The sequence below is a fragment of the Bos mutus genome, chromosome 21 (genome assembly GCF_027580195.1).
Source record: "Bos mutus isolate GX-2022 chromosome 21, NWIPB_WYAK_1.1, whole genome shotgun sequence".
Taxonomy (NCBI): domain Eukaryota; kingdom Metazoa; phylum Chordata; class Mammalia; order Artiodactyla; family Bovidae; genus Bos; species Bos mutus.
The window spans coordinates 24,440,479-24,459,160 of record NC_091637.1 but is presented as its reverse complement, the minus strand read 5'-3'; the positions used below and the strand labels follow the sequence as shown (position 1 = coordinate 24,459,160).

Sequence of the window (18,682 nt, the reverse complement as noted above, 5' to 3'; positions counted from 1 at the left end):
ACAAAGGTTCTGTAATGCATCCACACAAGTACACTGCTCCTTGAAATTTAAAGAAAAATTTATTGAAGATCTGAAAAACAATTTCTAAAAGATTAACTTTTCCAGAAAACTGTAGCTACACAATGCATTGCGTCTATCATGTTAAAACGTGCATTAGACACAAATACAAAAACCATGAAACAAGCCACCGTTCTTCAACAATCTGAGCAAAGATAAAATGCCTAAGGAACAACATGGATGGATGACTCGCAAAGGATGGGCTCTTTACTTTAAGCACCATAAAAAAAAGGGGGGGAGCACAAATGTATGAGTGTTCAGTTATATACACTGAATTGAACCTTTGGCACTAGTAATCAGAGCATTCTGTCATATAGCATTAACACATATTATAAAAGTGCGTAGTGTCAAAGGAATAGAAACCACCAGCGTTCAAAAGCAGCTTTGTCAACTAAGCAATAAAACACTCTACAGTATGTCTCTCTGTTGTCCATCACTGAATACACTGGTAGCAACTTTGAAATGAAAAAAAGGAAAGAAAAAAGGAGCTGTAACTCCTTTTATTTTCTCTGTTTAAAATCAAACAGAAAACAAACATCAATTTTGTTATACACGAACATTTCCAAAGTACATTGTTTGTACAAGAGAAGGACTAAGAAACAAAAAAGTGTTTACAGAGATCAAACATGGGTGGGTACACGCGCCTCACACAGCTTTCCGATGGTACTCAGGGGGAGCCACTTCATAATCACTGGCACTAAACAAAGTTGCAGAGTTCTTTGCCAGGTACCTAAAAATGAAATGTTATTCATTACAAGTATGAAGAAGAATTGTATTTTGATCCTAATCTCTTATCAATTACATACAGAAGCCACACAAAGCACTTTAAAATACATATCACAACCATTTAATTAACTCAAATAGGGTTACATACCAGACAACAATGCATAAAAAAGATGGAAGTCTAGAGTTACTCCCCTTATTTCAAAGAAGCAAAAAACAGGAGTCACTAGAATACCAACCTGAGTGCTTGGACCACCCTTAACAGGTGCCATTACCCTGAAAGAGTTAACAGCTAGGGTGTCTTCTTTAGCTCTTTGAAATCCATCATATTACAGATTCAGAAGTTGACAAGTAAATCTCAACTTGAAAGTAACACCATAAAAATCAAAGGGCCCTAAAATGTCAAGTAGTAGAGCACTTTTATTTCATAAAGAAATTGGAGGGAGAGAATATTCATCACTGGTAGAAGACTATAAAAGCTAGTTAATTTCCAAGTTCACACTGATTTTAAAATTAATATACAATACATGGCGCCATTTTAAGAAAATTAAAATACAGAACTATATATAAAGTAAAAACAGAAAACTCTTCTCCCAATACTATGTCCAAGAAATAACTCACTGTTAAGTATGATACATATTTTTCCAAATCTTTTCCAAAGACTGAAAATGTTTCTCTACAAAAAAGAGTACTCATACCAACCTCTATTGCAATCTAATTTTTTAAAATTGACACACCTTGGACATCTTTCTTGATCAGTATATGTAAACCTACCTTATCCATGAATAGCAATTTAATAAACATGCTTGGAGATCTTTGTGCATATAAAGTATTTCTATAGGATAAGTTCCCAGAAGCCTAACTGCCGATCATTTAAAATGTTTATATATATTACCAAAGTGCCCTCCAGCAAACTGTAAAAATCAGGATTGCACTTTCCATTTTCCCAAAAATATAAGCCATCCCTAGTTCATCCCCAAAATAACGAGACATTTTAAATACGCTAAACATATATTCTGTTTTACTTTAGTTCTATTATAGTATCTACAGTGCTAATCTATCAAGAGTAATTTGCAGTACACTAAATAAATTCATGTTTTTAATTTCAAGCATTAATTTTTAGACTTACTTTAGGAAATCGTGAAGATAATTCAGTAATAAAGCAAGACTCTTCTCATCCAGAGGTGTATAGGCCAACATTGCTCCAATTCGTACTATTTAAAAAGAATGAAGTCAAAGTTACATCCAAGGTAGCATTATGAGAATATACTTTAATTATGTAAGCAAATGCAACCATCACTAATTTCCTTAAGGCATATGATTTTAGAAACTGACTTTAGATTTTAATATATATGAAATAGAAGTTCAAATTCGAATTAAACAGTCTTTTAGAATGTTATTTTACGTTACCTCTTAATATAAATCAGGAAAGACAAAAATATCAAAGGCCCCAGGCGAAAAAGTAAAACTATTTTCTAAAAGGGATCATTACCAAACAGTCTCAGGAGATGTGGCGCCCCGTACACCTGGGACATGGGTGCATCAGGGTGGTCCGCAAGGATCTCAGCGTACTGCGGCCTCTCAAATTTGTAGAGCAGTTGAGTGCCCAGCATCACATTGAAGTACTCCTTTATCCCAGCCACAACCTCATTGACTGCATACTCCCTGACAAGGGAACAAAAGTATCTACCTTCAGAGCAGGTCACTGAATGAATTGAGAGATGAAGATTCAGTCAACCAACATGAGGGTAAGAAATTAAATGCTAAACCAATGACAATGAACCTCTGCTAAACGAGAGATTTAATAAGAGGTAAGAAATCAATTCAAAAAAACAAACTACTGGTGAGCACACTACAACACACAGGTAGGGATGGATTTTAGTTTTCACATTTACAAACAGTTGTATTTTAAATGGTTATACACATAGTTATATAGATTAGCTTTTTCAATGTCACCTGGAACACTTACTGACTTGGCCCTTTAATAAATGTTTACCAGCTAAACCTTATCTGTAACCAATGAAATTCTATTTTGCTAGTTTCTGATGGTATTGTTTTAAAGTACATATTTCAGATAATTTATTCAGAAATAATGTTTAAAATGTCTTTGGTATACTTCAAAGATGTATGTATTTTCTTACTTATTATCTGTGTTTCCTCGAGATTTCTTGTAATTTGCATAATCCTCTAGAATAGAATCCACGTTCTTCTTGGCAGGAAGATAGAAGAGCTTTGAAAACAAAAATACACTTGAATACTAACATTCTTTTTCAAAGAAAAAGTACACTGGAAAAGTTTTAATGCAATGAAAGATCACCTAATAGTATTACCAAAAAGAAAAGGGCACTGTTCAGCACTTAAAACATGGATCATGTGGCTGAGGAACTAAAAATTTAATTCAACAGCCAAATGTAGCTAGTGGCTGCCACAATGGACAGATAAACTCTCACTACATGTGGAGTACACCTGCACATAAATTCACCTCTGACGTGTTATCAAGTCACTACGCATCATTCTGCCTGTAACACTTAGCTTAATACACTCTTTATCTTCACATCAAGGTTGGGACCCAGTGTTCCATTAAACATAAAAACTAAAACACAAAAAGCTGCCAAAAACAGTAAGTGGGAGAAGGGAGCTAAACCTAGCCATTTAGCTTCAGAGACAGATCAAGACTCAAAGTCCACATATTGCACAGCCTATGACTGATGCCCATCCCACACAGTCCCCATTTCTCCCCTACCCCTGTTTTTCTATTTTAAGAAATTGATTCTTCTGTCCTAGGAGCTTGATCAGCTTCAGGTTCCTTTGGAAATCACAAATACCTGCAGGAAGTAGTGTGTGCTTCCTATTTCTACTTTCCATTAGCAGCACTGTATGTAATGATGTCCCACTTTCAATGATATTAAACAAGAAATAATATGGTTCTTTTTTTTAATCAATTTTCAGAATGATGTATTCGTGTCCTAGCCACTGCCAACAGTTATCTAAACCTTTGTAAAACTAACTGTAAATGCATGGTCTTTTGTACAGGTACCTTGCTTATTCCTCTCCCAGTCCTTTCTGATAATAAAAGTGCTCAGTCTAGTCCCTGAATTAAAATTCCCATCAGTCATACCTTCGATGTCCAAGTCTACAGCCTTTTCCTTTAGAAAAAAAATTTTACACTAGCAAGACCATTATCATATAGATTACAATCTATGTAACACCAAGTTACCTGTTTTTGCCGGGTAATTAAGTCCCAGTCATCGACAAGCCATGGCTTCAGTTCTTCGGGAATCTTGACTTTTACTTCAACCCTGCTCATGAATGTCTCTTCCTAAACAAAAAGGAATAGTTTCTAAAAGCTTTTCTGAACTTTTACAGGCCCTTGGGATAAATTCTTACTCAGACAGATGGAACTGTGACTTGGAAATAGTGAAATGAATTAAGATCATACAGCTAACTCCTGGGAGAAAAAAATCTTGATAGTCTACTTCATGTGAAGGCTTTTTATTTTAAAGCAAATTTCCCTTCTTCTATAAATGACCTCTCCAACTTGATGCATTTTAACTTAGTATTTTCAAAACTTATTAATTTCAAACAACCACATCTTCAATGATGAAGCCCAAACACGACTATCTTAAAGTTACATCTTTAATGTATAAGATTAAATATATCTTCTAATCTATCAGTAACTGCCTAAAAGTGTCTAATTTTCAGAACATACTGGTGTTTTAATCTCAGCTTCAGAAATGTAAATGGTCAGTTACACTTTTAAAACCTCTTTTCAAATTCATAACTCTGGAGATTATAAATATAATAAATTATAGACATTTAATTCACTTATGTAAAAATCCTAAACTATTATACCCACACATACACACATACACGTATAACTGATAGGCTTTCTTGGCATTTTTCTGTGGATTTATTAAATCAGTAAATCAATTTAATGTGACCTAGTAAGTCAATTCAATCTTAATACCAAAGAACTATTTAGTCTTGTACAAGAACACAGGGCTTAAAACAAACATGTGATGAGTTAGGGATAAAACCTGAAGGAATACATCTAGTGCAACACGTGAAATAAAGATGTATACAAATATATCCTTTATCTAAAAAAGAATATTTTCACTTCAGTAATTAAAGCATGCTATAGCAATGCTTCTGAGAGAGTCAATAGTTCTATGATTATTTTATCCGTACTGTAACAGGACAGACTAAAAATTCTAACACGCTATTATTAACATAAATTTAAGAAAGACTCACATTTTCAACAGTAGGATCTACTCGAGCCCTTTTCTTGCGAGGAGGCTGAGGTGTCTCGCTGGTGCTGCCACCATCTCCATTTCCAGGTGCTGTAAAAATTTGGGGGTAAGGAAGGGAGATTGTTAGCTTAATGAGTAACTCTTTACTCCTTGACCCGTCCATTATATAGATTACTTAAATCTACATTGAAGAATCATATTCCTACCAAAAATATACCTCTCATGAACAGCTCAACCAAACATCTAGTACAAAGCAATATTTAATATTACCATCTATTTCTAAAATATAGTTATCTCAGGGTCAGTCATTAAAGAAAACAAAAACAATAAATGCTTATGTTTCTCTACAGTAGAAAGGATGTCAGTTCTCTATGGCTATGTACCTAATTCTGTAACACTGCTGTGACTCATGAGACCATCAACATATGCTTACTCTAAAACTTCGTAACTTAAAATTTAACAATGAATTCAAAATGCAAATGTTATAAACACAAATTAATTAATTCAAACAGTTAATATACTTACTCTTCTGTTTGTTCTTTTTTGTCTTCCTGAAAGGAAAAAAGAAAAAAGCTAATTATCACTATCGTCTCTGGTTTAAATTCCCTTCTACTAGACTGAGTCCACAGAGAAATACTGCCTTGATGGTAAGATCAGGGATCTTTGCCTGATCTTATTTCCTGCATATTCTTATTTACTACTCAAGACTCAAGGACTTTTTTACTGATAGTTGGCTCAATCCACATCTCCCTCTAGACAGCAGAAAAATCAAAACCATATCATGAGATCTTCTCCCAGGGTTTTATTATTTATGTCTATTAATAAGTTTATAGCATGTAAATTATATTAAAAAGAACCTGCTTCATAAAACTATTAGATCAACAAACACAAAAAAGCTCCAAAGATTAAAATATTTTCCCCAATTACTTTGGAACCAGCATAATTTGACATTAGACTTATGTTTCACACTCTCACTGGTCAAATTGTTTCACTTTATTTCTTCTCGAAACTACATTCCTTTCTTTACAACACTAAACACTCTGCTCATCCACAGAACAAAGCCTGTGTCTAGACTATTATGTCTAACAGTAATTTATCTCATGGCTATTTATATATGCACCGACAGTAAATTACTAATCCTGACATAATATCTAATTATTTCTGGAGCACAAGGAAAAAAGTTTATAAAGCCATGATTATAGATTATGCCTGGAGGGACCATCATATTACATCTGAATGTGTTTGCTTTTCTACTTTTAGTATTTATAAATGTTAATTACCTGTGTTTACTCTAAGTTTTCCAAAGATCCAGATCATGGAAATATGTTACCACTTATTAACAAATAAAGCTATGAATCAATCTCAAATAGTAATCCTGGCCAAACCGATCAATTATCTTAACCAAATCAAATATCTTACCAAATCCATTAATCCTTGCCTAATTATCTTCTTACCCCCCAAAATAAAACTGCAAACATTTCAAAATGCACAGTTATCTTCAATACTATCTTTAATTTTTAGGTAGTAAAGTCACACTAGTTAAGGTCTAAAAGCAATAGAATCTAATCTCAAGGAAAAAGATACTTAAAAAGCAAATCTACCCCTCAAATCTCAAAACTTGTACCTTGAGAATCCAATGCTAATGCTTGTAAAAGAAAAACACATTATGTGCACACATGTTTGTTCTAACTTGAATGATTGTAAGGGACTTCCCTGGTGGTTCAGTTGTTAAGACTCAGCACTTCAACTGTACAGGGCAAGAGTTTGATACCTGGTCAGGGAACTAAGATCCCACATGCCACCCAGTACGGCCAAAAAAGTAAAGATTAAACAAAGGAGGGGTTGTGTATGTACTTAACGCCACCCAACTGTACACTTAAAAATGAGTTAAGTGGCAAAAAAAAAATTGCTAAGGAAAATTAAGGAATCAATATGTAATCAGTATGTAGTTTCAATAACCCAACGCCAATGAAGTTCTCATTGGCATTTTTCAAATCACAACAATGTTCCAGTTTCCACTTTCAACAAATTCTAAGTGTATCAAGCTTGAATTTCACAGTGTATAAAATTAAAACAAAGAGCTTCTTACACGTCCAGATTTTTCTGCTGCAGCCCAGCAGTTTTCTTTCCAGGGGCAGCCCCTCGCATCTTCCCCTCTGCATACTGCTCCCTTCAAAAATAATTTCAATGATATATCATCATAAAATATTTATATAGAATTGATAGCTTGATTCCATTTTGAAATTTATATTCAAATTGAAGTTCCAAGGCTATACATATTCTGGTACAAAATTTTTATTAAGTTGGACAAAGAGATAACACATTTACAAAAATCAATTCAAGAAAGGAAGAGTAAAAAGGCTACAAAAGGCCTCTCTGATCACTTGAGATCAAAATCGTAACAGCAGCTGACAGATATCAAGAATCATTTTAAAAGCAGGCAGCCAACATGATTTCTGCTGTGGATTCCATTTCCATAAATTAACTTACAGGCATTTCTCCTATTCATGTTGCAAACAAACTTACTGATTGGCTTTCTGAAGTTCCCTCTGTTTCTGTAAATTGGTATCCACATACTTGAGTACTCTGCTTTCTGGAACCCATTCATCCCAACTGAAAAAGAGAAAAGTTAAAATATCATTCAAAAATATTTCATTAGTATTCAGACTCTGTTCTACAATTTTTTCTTTTAAATCCAAGAGGCAAGAGTTTGGACTTCTCTAAACTAAGGTGATGAACTGGCATTACAAATCCATTCTCAACTAGACTGAAAGTCTAGAGAAAATCTGTACTATAAAATGGTAATATAAACATTCTCAGAAGCAATACCCCAAATCCAAAGTGCCAGAGTCTAAAAGATTATCCAAATCGTTTGTTTAAAATGGCATAAGAGTACAGCATATAACAGCACATAACCTAAGAGCCCCTAAGTAATTATCCTTGCAGAATAAAGGCACCTGAAAAACTTAAAAAAAAAAAAAAAAAGGACAGGAATCCATAATGACTTCTTAAAGAACTAAAACCAGCTGGTTATCTCCGATACAAAATTTCAGAACTCACTGTGCCGTAGTTTCACCTGTATAATGGGATAAACATTATCTATCTCACAGGACTGTTAAGAGAATTAAATAATAGATATAAAAAAAACACTTGAGAGTTTTGATGCATAGAAGATAAACACTCAAGCTCCGTGAGAAACATAATAGGAGGTCTACAAAACTCAATACCACCTACATCAACTCACTTAAGACTAAAGTGTTACAATGGTTATCACTCATTCACAAATGAATTTACCAATTTCCAAGGCAAAATATTCTTGGCTTTCTAAACATCAAAAGGTAGAACCAACCACTCTCTTAAAAATATCTAGTTGGCACTCAGAAAAGCTTCAAAACAAGATTTCAAAAAAAACCTATTCTGCTAAATAAAGCATTCTGGCACTCAGAAAAGTTTCAAAACAAGATTTCAAAAAAAAATTATTTTGATATGAAACTGACTTATATTAATTACTATACAGCAAACTGATTCTATAATAGATTACACACACACACTCCTTTCATAATCTTTTCCATTATGGTTTATCATGAGATATTGAATATAGTTAGTTCCCTGTGCTATACAGTAGGATCTTGTTCAAAACAAGACTTCTGATGTGGCTTTTTTCCCCAAAGAGAAAAAGAATATTTCCTAGGCAGTGCTGAACTTTTTGTGCAAAGTTTTTTTTCCTCCTGCTGATGGAGCTCCTTTAGTGACACAATTAGACTGTATCCTCAAAGTCTTTTATTTAATGACTTCCCACCTTTGACCTCTTATATAAGGTAGCCAAAAGAATAATAAATAATAAAAAGCAACCCTCAACATGATTTCCTAGAGAAAACTTTAAAACATGCATTTACCTAGAGGTCAGGAAGGGGTGGTGTACTGAGGGAGCTCCTTCAGGAACAGGAAAAAGGGCTACAATATCCTCACGTGTCTTCAAAGTTTTTTCAGAGCGCCTGGGCCTCACAGCACTTCTGATACAGACAGCATAGTACAAAGTAATCTCAGTAACTAGGTGTAGAATTCTGCTTACGCTTTATTAAGATTTATTTACAAATGGAATATTTAAATGTCTGTGTCAACAAATAGAGTATCTACTGTGCTTTTGAAGAAGTATATATTTACTGAAGTTTAAGAAAGTTCCAATTTGGAGATTGGGCTTCCAGTGTAGTCTTTTCTAAAAGTATGGTATCTTATAAACCATTTGCAAAATGAGGATCTTATTCCTACTGCTACTTATATCTGTTCCAATTCTCTCTAAAGGGAATTAGCAAACTTTTATTTACTAGAAAGTTCCATATGAGAACCTTGAAAATTCCTTTCCTCTCATAAAAAATGCATCTAAATAAGGACATTGATCTAAAAACAAAGTTTCTTTTAAATGCCAGGCGCTGAAAACAGTTGCTAACCCACAGGAAAATGAAATGATGTCTTTTGCTCTGAGGAACATCACTATTGGGGTAGTATCTGAAGGCCAAACATCCAGAAATTTTTCCATGCAGCTCAAACAAAAAAATTTCAGAACTTTCTAAAGGTAGCTTGTCATTAATTCCCAAAGTCACAATGATCTATGGCATTAACTTACACAGCACTAAATAAAAAACATTCTGTACAAATTTAAAGGCCCCTCTAAATAATTATTAACGATCAATATTACAAATTACATATATTTATCTACATAACAACTACAAAAAACACATCCTCTACAAAGATACAAAAAACTATGCAGCCTATCATTTATTTGTGTTACTAGATACTGTAACAAAGGAAAAAAATTTTCAGGCAATACTATCAAAAAATACAAACTTTTTATGTATTTCTACAATTTAAGTTGGAAATGTCACTTAAAACCCAGTCTTGAAGTTATACACATCTACATGGAATTTAACAGAAAATACTATACATGAAAGCACAAAAGTTGTGTTCACAGCTATTAAGATGTAATCCTAAATTATTTTAAAGTGTACCTGGAGATGGGGCACAGACGTAGTCCATGAATCTGCTGTTTTTCTTTTATTTCCTTTAAAGTTCCCATTCATGATATGCATAAATATTTGCTTTCCTATACAGAATTAAGATTTTCATGATATCTAATACACTCAACTTTACCAGAGTATTTTTATATAAAACCTAAGTGTAATGAAAGACACTGCTGCTAAGTCACTTCAGTCGTGTCTGACTCTGTGCAACCCCATAGACGGCAGCCCACCAGGCTCCCCCGTCCCTGGGATTCTCCAGGCAAGAACACTGGAGTGGATTGCCATTTCCTTCTCCAATGCATGAAAGTGAAAAGTGAAAGTGAAGTCGCTCAGTCGTGTCTGACTCCTAGTGACCCCATGGACTGCAGCCTACCAGGCTCCTCCGTCCATAGGATTTTCCAGGCAAAGAGTACTGGAGTGGGGTGCCACTGCCTTCTCCGAATGAAAGACACAGTTTCAACATTTTTTTTAAAGGGGAAGGGAAAGCTGTAAAATGGAGTTCCAGAAGATAAACGTTCCTGGATATTTCAATTTAGTATTAATCCTGAAATCCCATTTAAAATCAGAGACAAGTTTACTTCTGTTAAGACCAAAGGGATTCAAAGCTCACAGGGTCACTTTGAGTTACTATATTACTGTCATTACTAGGAATATTTTAATTATTAACTGGAAGAAAAAGCAACTTACTGAATGTGCTTCTACACATTTCAGATTTCCACTTTTCTACAGTTATACTAATGGAAGAAACTGATACTATTTCTTAGCTAGAACTACCTTGTGAAAAAATCTTCTAATAAAACTAACTCGCTGGCTAAGGGACTGTGTCAAAGACCACAGAAACAGATCAGTAAATGTCAAAAAAAAAAAAAACCCTTCCAAAACAAAAGTATACATCAAATCGGATGGCATGGCTGAGCTGACATAAAGCTTAAAAAAAAAAAAAAAAACCCTCAAGAACTACTTTTTTTGGTAAGTGCTATCTTTGAAGGACAAAACACCATTAGTAAAATTAAAAACCTCTCAGAGTAAATATTACAAGCTATTCAATTACAAGCACCAAAAATGAGTCAATTGTCAGATGTGGTATTTGTGAGATCCAAGAAAGACCCATCACTGACAGAGCTCCACAAGCTGAATATTCTAGAATGTGTTCAGTCTACAACCATTGTCCATTCCCAGCAACATCAATACATCACTGTTTTTTTTTTTTTTAATAGCTCTTCAGAGTGGAAAACTAGGTTCTGTAATTATATTTCTGTACCTGTGTTATAAACCATATGCTAAAAGTGAACCACATGAATTCACTGTTATTAATTATGCTTTCAAAGTTCAAAACATGATTTGGTCAATACATCCAACCAAATAAAGCAATTTTTAAATCTTTTTCCCCTTCCTTAGTAGAAAAACCCAACTAGTTTTGAGTGTAACTGCTTGAAATATCATTTGTAGTCGCCAAGTCTGTTAATAAGAAAAAAAACTCAAGCTGCCCTAAAATGTACCAAAACTAGAAAATAATCGGGTTAATGACTATTAGACGTTATACGAGAACACAAGAAATAGGCCACAGAATGTAAAACAAAATGGCAGTAAACCCTAATTTCTATTTTCAACATACTACAAAGTTCACCTGCCCCAGTATGTACTTACAGTAAAACTGTACAAAAATTAAAAAGCACAGGCTTCTATCCGTTTATGACACAAAGCCAACTTGTTAACTATAAATAAAAATTGCTTTAAAAAAATCTAATACTCACTTTTTATTCCAACCACTGTAATGGATGAAGTATTTGACTTGTTTATCCTTTATGGCAACTTTTACACACTGAAATAAAAAAGAAAAAAATTTATTCAGAAATAATGGAGGAAAAAAAAAAAGACTACCTGGTTAATTTTGAACTATCCAACACTGTAACTCTTTGGTGGCCAAAATAAACCTAATGAGACTCTTGAAAAGAACACTATTTAAGCCTTTAGACTAGTATTCAAAGTTATACTGCCAAACAGTCATAGTGTCATTTGTTGGGAGTTAGTCCAACAAATCTAAAGAACAGTAAGCACTGGAGGTTACCCTAAACCTTAAATCAGTGGGCTACATAGGCTATCTAAGAACAGCTAATGAAAGTTGTAGTTGTGCTTTCTCAAAGTCCAGCTAGTCAAAAGCTACATTTGGAAAAACAAATTCAGCTCAAGAAAAATATTTACACATTATTTTAAAAGCTCACTAGTTTACACAAGGCAATAAGCTATTCTGCTGATTATCAGCAACAAAGTGACAGATGAAAAACATCTTGTCATCTTGTGTGCTAAGCTGCTTCAGTCGTGTCCAACTCTTCACAACCCTGGGGATCACAGCCCGCCAGGCTTCTCTGTCTATGGGATTCTCCATGGAGGAATACTGGAGTGGGTCGTCATGCCCTTCTCCAGGGGGTCTTCTCAACCCAGGGATCAAACGTTATCTGTCCTGTATTGGCAGGCAGCTTCTTTACTACTAGTGGTACCTGGGAAGCCCCGTGTTCTTCTTAAAAGCAGCCAAACAAATTAAAACTGATTAGTGGAAGTCATTAACCATGAAAAAGCGATGACTATCTGGTTTTGGATTTTAAAAATTTTTATCAGAGGCAAACCAAGAGAACCACAATAGTTGAAGTTACTCCAATTGCCATTTAAAATTGTTCCCTGGTGTGTTTCTGCTGCCAGAGCAGAAAAAGCTGCCAGTTTAGAAGAGCCTGCTAGAAGCTAGTTAACAACAGAAACAACATTCAATGACAGAAATGATCACTGGGACTTAAAACGCATTTATAACTGTATTGGTATTATACCATTAAGATCTATGTACACATACATGAAGTTCTTGACCATCCCATAAATCCAATTTCAGTCATTTTAGAGCTTTAAAAACATACACCTATTATGTATTCAAAATAAGTAAAATGGTTAGCAACACTGACACTTTACAACTGTTAAGACTTTTTCACAGACAAAAACTATTCACCAAGAACATACACAGAAATTGCCTTTACCGTTTATTTTCTTAAAAACAATTATCAAAAATAGTTGACACGGCTTAAATATTTGTGCTAAAAGTTAACAGAAACAAAACACTAAAAACATTAATGCATCATCCAATTTATCTTTGGTTAAATGTAAAATCAGTTTTTATAACCTCTGCGCAACACTGATACACAAAAAAAGGAATGCCCCAGGATTCAAACTTTGCCAATCTAACAAATAAAAGTTAAATGTACTCATTTGAAATGTTAGCTTTACCCTCAACGTAATTTTACTCAGTGCTTACTCAGCATATTATATTTGCCAATAAAATTGACTTTGGCAGTATTTTCTCATAAGTCATTAACTAATAATGCTATTTTGCTTCCATAGTCAAACCTCTACCTTTCCGTTCAAACATTTTCCAACTACTTGCCTTTAGCAGATGGGAAACACGAATGGCAGGATGCTTTATGTGAACCACTGAGCAAGCAGTGAGACAATGATAAAAGAGATGAGGAACTATGAACCTGAAAATCTACGAAAAAGGTAGCTCTCACTAAAGCTACCCATCACTGAAATCTAATTATCAAACCAGTAGTTTCAACTATCAAACCAGTAGTTTCAACTAACTTCTTAAAAGAAAACGGGTTTTGTACCTTTGCTTCATAAAGAAGAGGCCCATGAAAGCACAGCACTCTCTCACCTGTAAAAGGAAAAAACGGGGGAAAAGCACTGTTAGTTGTGATTTCTCTTCATATATAAGAATATTCACATCTAGGAGAGCCATCACCTTTGTACTATGGTGTTCCTCAAAGAACTAATAAGCGAGTGGATAAGGGAATGTATACATCAACACTTCAGATCAAATTTCAAGACAAAAAAACACCTCAGCATTTGATGGAAACAAAAACAATTAAGATATCAATCTATTTAAATCATCAAATCATCTATCACCTGCTAAGCAAATAAAATCTACTATAGCTATCTACTGACAGGGTTGATTTATTTTTCAAGGGCCCAAGCTGACGAAAACAATTAATACAAAAGCACAGATGAAACACATAAATTCTTGTGCAGTGGTCCACTGTGAGGAACCACTGCCTGACGCTAAGTCTATGCCGAACTTAAGTGAAGACAAGCAACAGGGAAACCAGTGACTCCTCTCAAAGTCAGGAATAATAACAGAAATAGGTATGAATCAAAGGCAGTGAGAAGGACAACTAAGCCAAAGTAGAAACAGTTTAAACTTGACTTCCAGCATGGTGGAAGTATTATCCAGAAAAGGAAATGGAGAGGGGGTTTCAGATCAATTCTGGAGTAAGTTACAGTAGCTACAGGACACCCAAACTGGAGCCATCTAGTAAGCAGTTGAGTACACATATCAAGAGAAAGCTGGGCTGGAGCCACTGCTGAATACTGTGGACAAGAATGAGACCACAAGGACAGAGGAAGGTATAGAGCCTACTCCAAAGCACCAAAGATGGGAGACCTGTGTGCCTAATTTTAGTCTTTCTTTAAAAGGCACCCTGAAAATAGCCTTACCAGTGTCTCCCTCCTTTTGGTTGCTGCCACCAAAGACAACCACACTGAGGCTACAGCCCTTTGACATCCATTCTAGCCATCTATCCCTAATATCCCGCTGAAAAAAATATACAGTAAGTTGAGGAATATGACCCAGCAAAACAAGTGCTTAATTTCTCCTGGAAGTGGAAAGACTGTTAATTGGGGAAGGAGCAAACCACTGTCTCACTTTTTTTGAACTTTTCCATCCTTAATAGTATTCAAAATGCAAAGCTAATTTTGCCCAATGCTCTCAAATTCAACGGTGATGAGATTCCAATTCCTCATCCTCTCATTGGTTTTCTTACTAGAAATACTACTCTAATTCCAGCATCAGCCACCCTCCTGACAAGCCAAAAGGTCTTCCCTTCCCCTCCCCTGCCCCAAAAGGTCTTCCCTTCCCCTCCCCTGCCCCCACTATTAGATGCCCAATAGTTTTCTTTACTTTTTGCTTTAACATTTCAAGTGGAAGACCAAGTGCTGTGCAGAACAGCCACTGTGCTGAAAAAATGCTTGTAACATATGTTGCACCATTATTTAACAAGACAAATTTTCCAGTTTAAAAGAGAATCAGGAAAAAAAACTTTCCCATCATTCGTATTTTTACCATTACAGAAGCTCAATTCTTCTGCAGTGTTTTAATATAATTCTGCTAGTGCCAACAGAATATTCCTTTCTCCTTACAAGATATTCTCTTCTAAATAACTCAGTCCTGTCCAACTCTTTGCAATCCCATGGACTGTAGCCCACCAGATTCCTCTGTCCACGGAGATTTTCCACAGACAAGAACACTGGAGTGGAGCCCTTCCTTCTCCAGGGGAGCGTCTCTACCCACGCAGAGAACCCTCAGCTCTCCCGTCTCCTGCACTGGCAGATGGATTCTCTATCACTAGGGTCACCTGGGAAGCCCCAAAATAATAATAATGTCTTAAAAGATGGTTATACAACCCAACTTTGACACAAGAGTAGAAAACATGTCTGCAAAGTGCAAAGACTCTTAGGTAGCTTTCAAAACCACAGAGCTACATTGGCTCCTTTTGTTGTTCAGTTGCTAGGTCGTGTCCGACTCTGAGACCCCATGGACTGCAGCACCGTCAGGCTTCCCTGTTCTTCACCATCTCCCACAGTTTGCGCAAATTCATGTCCACTTAAGTCTGTGATGCTAACTAACCAACTCATCCTCGGCCGCCCTCTTCTCCAATTCACTGCTACAGCAGCATATGGATTGTCCCTCACTCTACCATCCCATCCAGTTTAGAACTAAAGCACTTCCTCCAGAAAGCCATCCTTAACTGTTCCAAGTCTGTGTCATTTTCCTTTGACGTCCTACAGTGAGGATTAATTTTTTTGTGCAATGGACCCTTCAGTCTGGTTAAGTCTTTGGGCCTTTTCTCAGAATGTTTCTACAAACATGTAAAACCGTACTACAAAAGAAACGAACTATATTGAGACAGTTATAAAAACATTTAAAACATCATGTGTTATGGTATTATACGAGCTCCTTAATTGATACAATCAACATTTAGCTGCTGATCCAGGGAACTACCACAATTCTGAAACAACGAAAAGCGTACATTACCTCTGAATTTATCTTCTACAACTTTAATGCTGGGATGTGAAAACATACAGCTAATACTACTGTGGGAGGGTCTTGTTTTGCTTTTCTGTGGGGGAGGAAATCTATAATCATAACTGTAGATTTAATTTTAGTTAGAAAATAGAAGAAACTTTTTCCTGTCCAAGTACAAGGGGTGTTCTGAATTATAAACACCCCAGATCAAGAATCCTTGCTCTAAAACATCTGGTTTAAAAAAAAAGCAATCCACGGTAGTCGTCACGTAGCTTCTCAGAGTGAGAGAAAGCAGGTATTAAGGGCCAGTTACAGGGAAAACATCCGCGGCAATCTTTTAAATATTCCATACTGTTACAATACGCTTGGGTTTTGTATGACTCAAAGTAATTCTAACGCACATCAAAGTTTGAACATCCCTACAATTTTTTGCAGACGTCTCGACATCCGTGGTATCATGTACAACCACAATAATGTGAATGAGGATTTTAAAGTGTTCTTGCTTGCCTTACATAATTTTATGTCCACTCTAGTTTACTGTTAAACCTCCACTATATAAATTAATAGATGCAGTAATTGTGAAAATTACAGAGCTGTCTTCCTCTGGAAATCAGGCTCTCTACAGTCAGCCTTCACGTTGATCAGAGACAATAAAAACTCAACTTTCAAATCACTGTTAATCAATTATTGCAATTAAACCACTGCCGTACGTAAAAGGCTGACATCAAGGCAACGGGTCTTCACATAAATGAGGACGTAACACCGCATTAAGGCAGTTTTTAATTATCGCTTTACAAGCCATCGCACAGCCAAAGCGCGTTCACGTTCCCATAGGACACCGACACTCCGCTTTTCCGAGATCAAAGGGATGCCTTCGGGCGACACAAAGCCGACCAGGACGCTAGCGCTTTTTCCTCTTGTCCCCACCCACCTCCCCGGGGCCAGCGCAGAAAAACCGGTTCCCGATCAGCGGCGGGGGAAGAAGGGGGCGCTCCTCTGCCCTAAAGCGGCGTCTGCGGCCGCGAGCCGGGAATCCGGGCGCCGGCGGCCATGATGCGCCCGCCATCTTGCAGCGGCCATCTTATAACGCAGTTCTCCCGCCCCGAGACGCGAAGCCAACACCCTCCTGCCGCGGCTCCGCGGCTCCACCGCGAGCTACTCGCTCGCGGCTCGAGGTCGCCCCGGAGCGCCAACCCTCGGACGCCCACGCGGACGGGGGAGCCGGAACGGCCGCCGCCGCCTCCCCTCCCCCACGCCACATCACTTCCCCTAACGGCCGCCATGGCGCGCCCGCCGCCTCCCTACAATAGGCTACTTTCTCCGCGCCCTCTTCCTCTCAACGACAACAAACACAGCGCCAAGGCTGTGCCACGAGGCAACGGCTCCCTCTCGCACTCTAACGCCTGCCTAACGATTTCGCCTCCCAAAGGGTTTTTATCCTCACGAAGCACAGAAAAACCTCGCCGCAATGCGCTTTCTCCGCACAAAGTCCTGCCCGCCGCCGCCTCGAGGCACGGCCCTCGCCATCCACGGTCCCCAAATCTCAACCGTCCCGAGACCGCCTCCCTCTCCGGGCCGTTACATGCTTTGTCCCCAGGGGATCAAACTCACCCTCCTGGAATTTAGGCTTCGGGTCCTGCTTCGGCGCCATTTATAAAAGATTTACCACCGCCGCCGCCGCCTCCTCCTTCTCCCACCACCCCTGACTACCGCCCCCTACTCTCTACCCCACCCAGCTCCGCGTCAGACGCGCCGTCAAGCACCGCCAACTCTACATCCTGGGCCCGATTTGCCAGCGCCCACAGACCGCCCAGCACCGCGACCGGCGCAACTGCCGCTCCAGCCAACGGCTGCCCGCCGCGCACGCGCCCCTGCGCCCGCGCCGCCCCGGGGCACGCCGGGATTGGTAGTTCCGAGGCGTTGGAGGCGCCGAGGGGCGGGGGCGGGGCGATGGCCTCCTCCCCTCCCCCACCCTTAACGCCCTGCCCCACCCCCATCCCCAGGGGCGGTGGCGTTTTTTTTTCTCCTAGATTTGATTTTAAGTTCTTGTCTTAGCGAGGGACAGCAAGGCTTTGCCTAACCCACACAAAAGAAGTTGGGAAAGGCTCAGTTGCGGAGGTCCATGGGCAATATAGGGCCGCAACGATATGGGCTTGGGAATGGCCAGAGAGAAATGGCGGCCTCTGAAACCCCTTTCCAGTAGCATCTTGAGCAGTTTCTGCACAGGGAAGCTTCAGGTCCAGCAATCTTGGCCAGAAACGGGGTAGGTCATGGAGTCTGCGTCTGGATGTTTCCTCGTTCAGCAAGCTCACTAACAGTTTGTTTGATGGTGCTGACGGCCATCTGTGGGGTCCTGGGCCTCCCCTTCCCCACCCGAGACCTGCGGAAATGGGACGAAGCGGGCGACACTGGGCAGGCTGAGGGGTCGACCTCTGGCTTTTAGAGATGCTGGAGCTCGGCTTGCCGCCGAAAGAGGCGACCCTGAATAGCACTACACGTACACCGTACCGACG

At 38.0% G+C, this 18,682-nt stretch overlaps 1 protein-coding gene across 4 annotated transcripts; it reads right to left on the bottom strand.

The window, feature by feature from the left end:
* Positions 1-40: 40 nt before the first annotated feature.
* On the bottom strand, positions 41-17,934 carry MORF4L1 (mortality factor 4 like 1). Of its 4 annotated transcripts, XM_005889764.3 has the most exons (13): positions 17,781-17,933; positions 13,696-13,742; positions 11,803-11,870; positions 8,927-9,043; positions 7,557-7,643; positions 7,120-7,200; positions 5,556-5,581; positions 5,032-5,120; positions 3,998-4,099; positions 2,922-3,010; positions 2,273-2,445; positions 1,910-1,994; positions 41-787 (listed from the first exon to the last, which is right to left on the bottom strand). In XM_005889764.3, the coding sequence occupies exons 1-13, from the start codon at positions 17,818-17,820 to the stop codon at positions 703-705; spliced, it is 1,089 nt and encodes a 362-aa protein (XP_005889826.1). In that variant the 5' UTR covers positions 17,821-17,933; the 3' UTR covers positions 41-702. The 4 variants fall into 4 exon arrangements, with proteins under 4 accessions (XP_005889826.1, XP_070214515.1, XP_005889827.1 ...); XM_070358414.1 differs by lacking the exon at positions 7,120-7,200 and having other exon boundaries at positions 17,781-17,934; XM_005889765.3 differs by lacking the exon at positions 8,927-9,043 and having other exon boundaries at positions 17,781-17,930.
* Between the last annotated feature and the right edge of the window lie 748 nt (positions 17,935-18,682).